Source organism: Musa acuminata, chromosome BXJ1-5 (assembly GCF_036884655.1).
Source record: "Musa acuminata AAA Group cultivar baxijiao chromosome BXJ1-5, Cavendish_Baxijiao_AAA, whole genome shotgun sequence".
NCBI lineage: Eukaryota > Viridiplantae > Streptophyta > Magnoliopsida > Zingiberales > Musaceae > Musa > Musa acuminata.
Window position 1 is genome coordinate 38,811,954 of NC_088331.1, and position 4,947 is coordinate 38,816,900.

Genomic DNA, 4,947 nt, shown 5'->3' on the forward strand with positions numbered 1-4,947 from the left:
TTTTTTAATTGCACTCTTTCTTTCTTTTCCTTTGGAAAACTGAAAATTTGCCTTCATTTTTTGATGTTTCAAACTCTTAATCTCCACAATAAATTCATGAATGAATTCTTTTTAAATTGAGTTCTACTAAAGAACACTATGAATATAGTCTCACACAGAATATTATGACGCATATAAAAGCAAATTGTGCTTCTAATCTAGCAGATGAAGGATGCAGAATACACAATATAAGAAACATGGTAAGCCTTCATATGTTCACAAAGTCAAAAACCATCTTTATTATCAATGAAAGAATACCACACACATCATAAAACAATGAATAGGGAAGCAAACATAAAGGCTCTAAATCAAGTTCAAACTTTGCTTGCTCGATCAAATCAGATTTTAAAGGTTGAAAAGGATTTCTCAGCAAAATGTAGGAAAAGCATCCAAAAATTTATTATTAGTTTGGTATTAGATATTTTCATATGCGGCTTCCGGCAACTTTGACAGGTTGTGTCACTCCCTCCCTTTACATGCTTCACATCAATACTGTAGCTTGATGTGATGAATTGTGTGTGACTGTCAAATCCCTGTGCCACTGGTTCATCCCCTATTTCCTCCCTCCTTTCTCTAATGCCAGTACAGGCATTCTTAAAGGTTTCTTCTTGGGAATTCTCATGCCAGTTTGTTCTGCAAGAAGAACAGTCTCGATTGCTTGTCTTAAGCTCACTCAGATCCCACATAAGGTTGGAGTGGTTCATGTGTCGCTGTCTCTACACAGTAGTATATAATATCACCATCAGGGAAACAAGTAAACAGCTCTGACATGCATCAGTCTTCCAACATTCTGGCTTACTTATCTTAGGAATTAACATAGTACTAATACCACTCAATGTAACTCTTTTTAGTCTTACAACGGTTGGGTCTACATGACACTCCCATCTCATTCTTTAAATTAAAGTCAAATCTCTGGTTTTAGAATCCTTCTTAGGAATCTCGAGTGGAAAACACCATGTGCAGGAGTTACCATAGATATGCTTTTCGGAGGAAGATGAGTTGTGGCGTGGAAAAGGGTGAGAATGGAGATGCGGAGAAGAGATCTCGGAAGGGCAGGTCAAAACAGGGGATGGGGAGTATGGGAAACGTAATCTCCTCAGAATATAATTCATCCTAGCCTACGGAAACGGGTCCACCGGACCTTATCCCTTGTTCCACTTGGCCGCAGGCACAAGGAACCGATCGTGGCCATTGGATGGCAACTCCGGGGCGGGCCGCGCCACCCAATTATTGATGGAACCCGGTAACCACGAGGGAAGTCCGATGATAGAACGGTGGGGGAGGCGGAGAGCGCAATAGGAGCTGCCATTTCAGGTCTCACCTCCTAAGCTATATACGTCGGCTTTACGCACTAGCCTGCGCCCGTCTCCTACCTCGAGAGGCTTAGGATCCGACGTTCCTTTTTCTTCCTCCTCTCCTCCGCGGATTTGCTTCGCTGAAACCAAGGTCTTTGCTTGTTCCAACCTTTCTCTAAGCTTATGCATGCGCATGTCTTATGTATGTGGAGATTTTGGAGAAAAGAGGCGACTTTGGTTTGGTTGCGAGCAAAAGGAAAGGTTGGTTTGTTGTGTTTTCCATCTGGTTTCCGAAAAGATTGGAATTTTGTTCCTTCTTTCTCCCCCTTTCACCTCTTTGAATCTTTGTGCAATGGTTTCGTGGTGTCCTGGTTCGGTATGCTTTTTGAGTTGATCTCTTGCTTGCAGTATGTTAATCTTTGATTCTCAGGTCGGATGGCAATCCTAGAGAGCAATCGTTGAAGAAGATGCGAGTTTTGACTGGATTTGCGATGCAGCTACTCTCGGATCGAAGAAAAGGAACGATCTTGTCAGCCAAAAAGATGGAACTTTACCTTGTGTTCTGAGAAGATCTTGACCTTCGGTTCCACTTTGTTCTGCCATGGGTTTGGTCTAATCGAGCCATCAATGGAATGTGTCGGTGATTCAGGCATCCGTAGTTCTTCGCACACAGTATCTTCAGGGACTCCGTAAGCATCTTCTTCTCCCCTGATCTATCATGCCTCTTTCCGAGTTCTATCAAGCATCAGCAAGGAAGAAGTTTGACTCTGCCCAGTCCAACAAGATGGCCAGCCGCTCGTCTAATCGCTCTTCTTCCATGTAAGCGCTCTTCCCCTGTGCTTAACCCATTTCCTTCACCTTCATCCTTGTTCATCTTTTAGTCTCGATGCTACGATCCAAGTTATTATCCTCTAAGTCGAGGTTCATGGATGTGTGACCAAGGCCTGATAACGAGTTCGTCGAACTACTCTGGGAGAACGGTCCGGTTGTGATGCAGGGCAAGTCCAACAGGCCCCGGAAGACCTCCATTGCCACCACCAACTTCTCTTTGCCTGCAGACAGAGCTGAAGGGAAGGACAGCACAGCTATCGCCAACATGCCCAAGCTGGGTGTGCTTGAGGCCATGGACCCATTCGTCAGCAACTTCTCTCCCTCTGATCCTTCTGGCAATGCCGGAATCATCAGTACTCAATTCGACAATATGGTTCCTTGGATCAATTATCCGATTGAAGAGGATCCTGCGTCCAGCAATTATTGCTCAGAGTTCTTCTCTGAAATATCAGGGATCTCTATGCCTGCTAATGAGAACAATAGTTTTGGTCATCGTACACCATATGTGGAGCATGGAATTGTTTCTAAAGCACTCGAAGCTGGATCGTGTCAGAGTTCATTTCCAAGCATCATGTCAAGAATTGAGAATTCACCGAAAAAAGATGTAAGCAGTATGGATTTGATGAACTCCTCCCTTTTCTCGAGACCGGGCATGAAAGGAAAAGCTAATCTCCAGAGTGTTGAGAATTCTGCCACTGCCACTGCAAGCAGCAACCGGATCGAATCGACAGTAATCCAGTCTTGTAGTGGTTTGCAAAGTACTTCAGGTATTCAAGGAGAGTTGAATTCTGTCTCATCCATGTTGGAGATGGGATCGTCCGCAGAAACTCCCCGAGAGATTGCATCTGTTGAGCCACTGGAGGATGTCTGTGAACAGGACATGCCAAGAAAGAATCTCAAGTCGGTAATCGAAAAAGATCACGAAGCCATTGCTGCATCTTCTTCTGTTGGTTCAGGCAACACAGCAGGAACAGCATCCGGCGATCCTGCACAAGGTGCAAAGAGGAAGAATCAAGGAGAAGAGTGTGGTAACCACAAAGAAGTAAGTAAAAATATCGACAAAGATAATGAGATTTTCTGCTATCAAACCGTGATTCGAATGTACTGTCCTTCAAATAGGATCTTGAAGATGCATCCACGCCATCAAGAAAGCCCGATGCTGATGCTGCCAAGGGAAGAAATGCAAAGAGAAGCCGTGCAGCAGAGGTGCATAATTTGTCAGAAAGAGTGAGTCAAAGCTCAACCGATCTCTTTGATTTGCAGTAACTCGAACGCTGACTTTTCTGCTCATCCAATTATGCTTAGAGGAGAAGGGATAGGATCAATGAGAAAATGCGTGCGCTGCAAGAGCTTATACCCAATTGTAGTAAGGTACCGCAAAACTCTATTTCGTTCTAAGAGATGGAAGAACTTTGATGAACTAAAGCTGTGTACTTTGAAGGTGGACAAAGCGTCAATGCTTGATGAGGCCATCGAGTATCTCAAGACCCTTCAGCTTCAAGTTCAGGTAAAACCCTTGCAGCATCCTCTGAGCTCTCTTCGTTGTGTTCTAAGCATGATCCTCTACATACCGCAGATGATGTCTATGGGTAGTGGGCTGTGCATGTCTCCGGTGATGCTACCAGGTGGGATGCAGCATCTCCGTGTTCCCCCCATCGCTCATTTCGCGCAGATGGGAATGAACATGAGGTTTGGTTATGGGATGGGGATGCTCAACATGAATGGTTCTCCGGGCTGCCCTCTAGTTGCAGCTCCTCCTCCCATGCCTGGCACACAGTTCCCTTGTTCTCCCCTTCAAGCACCTCAGGGTTTATATGGGATGCCTCGGCCTACGAATCTTCCCATGTTTGCACAAGGACAAGCACTTCCTGTGCCAGTGCCTCGTGTGCCACCACCATTCAAATCCATGTCAGGCCTCCCTGCAAATTTGAACTCAGTGCCTGAAGCTTCGACGACCACAACAAGCAATCCTTCACGAGCTCCAGATGCAGAAACCTCATCAAGCTTTAAAGATCAAAAGGCTAGCGCTAGTGATTCACAGGTATAATTGCTTTTGTTCAAGTAATGAACACTTGGTTCTAGATGACAATCTTGCTTTGGATGCTTAGATCTGATGCTCCTTCAAACTGAGTTTGCTTTTATTGCAAGGGAACAAAAGGATCGTCCCAACAATGTCTGAGTACACCGAGCATTAGTGATGATGAACCAGCAGAACTAGTGAACGGAACATGAAAAGGAGAATATATCGTCTTTATGGTTTCCTATGGTGCAGGGCATGGATGATAAATTTCAGATGGTGACTGATCGAGATAGGTCAATGTTTCTGGATGGATGCAGAACCCTATGAGAGCACTGGAGTAGCCATATAACTTCATTGCAGGAAGTTTTGGGAGTTCAAAGCTAGTAGAAAGACTCATCCTTTTGTTTGTGAAAGGATGAGGTTCATGAATCTACATAACAATTTTCCTTTCGTTTAACATTTGTTTGCTGATTACCATAACTCAGAAATGTCACATGTCCCTGTGGATTGGAATAACAGCCGCCACGAACACATTATTGAGGCCAAACCTTCCGTCGTCTTCTTCCTCGACAGATGCAGTTCTTCCAAGTAGATCAACACCTTGCGTGGTGCGAGATCAAGTCTCCTCCTCAGCATATTCTCGAACACTTCGCATGGCAGCCGCACTTACTATCGAGGCTGTCGAGCAGCATGCTTCAACGACGAGCAGGGACGTGAAATCGTTGGCATCCGAGTCTTCGCAGATCATCTTCCGATGGAACG

General features: G+C 44.8%; 1 protein-coding gene across 4 annotated transcripts; it reads left to right on the top strand.

The window, feature by feature from the left end:
- Positions 1-1,184: 1,184 nt before the first annotated feature.
- LOC103985843 (transcription factor PHYTOCHROME INTERACTING FACTOR-LIKE 15) lies at positions 1,185-4,665 on the top strand. Of its 4 annotated transcripts, none has more exons than XM_065183829.1 (8): positions 1,185-1,595; positions 1,743-2,153; positions 2,277-3,207; positions 3,285-3,392; positions 3,471-3,536; positions 3,607-3,672; positions 3,742-4,206; positions 4,314-4,665. In XM_065183829.1, exons 2-8 carry the CDS (start codon positions 2,053-2,055, stop codon positions 4,395-4,397), a joined length of 1,821 nt encoding a protein of 606 aa, XP_065039901.1. In that variant the 5' UTR covers positions 1,185-1,595; positions 1,743-2,052; the 3' UTR covers positions 4,398-4,665. The 4 variants fall into 4 exon arrangements, with proteins under 4 accessions (XP_065039901.1, XP_009401971.2, XP_009401973.2 ...); XM_009403696.3 differs by having other exon boundaries at positions 1,765-2,153; XM_009403698.3 differs by having other exon boundaries at positions 1,765-2,153; positions 4,324-4,665.
- The last annotated feature ends 282 nt before the right edge of the window (positions 4,666-4,947 follow it).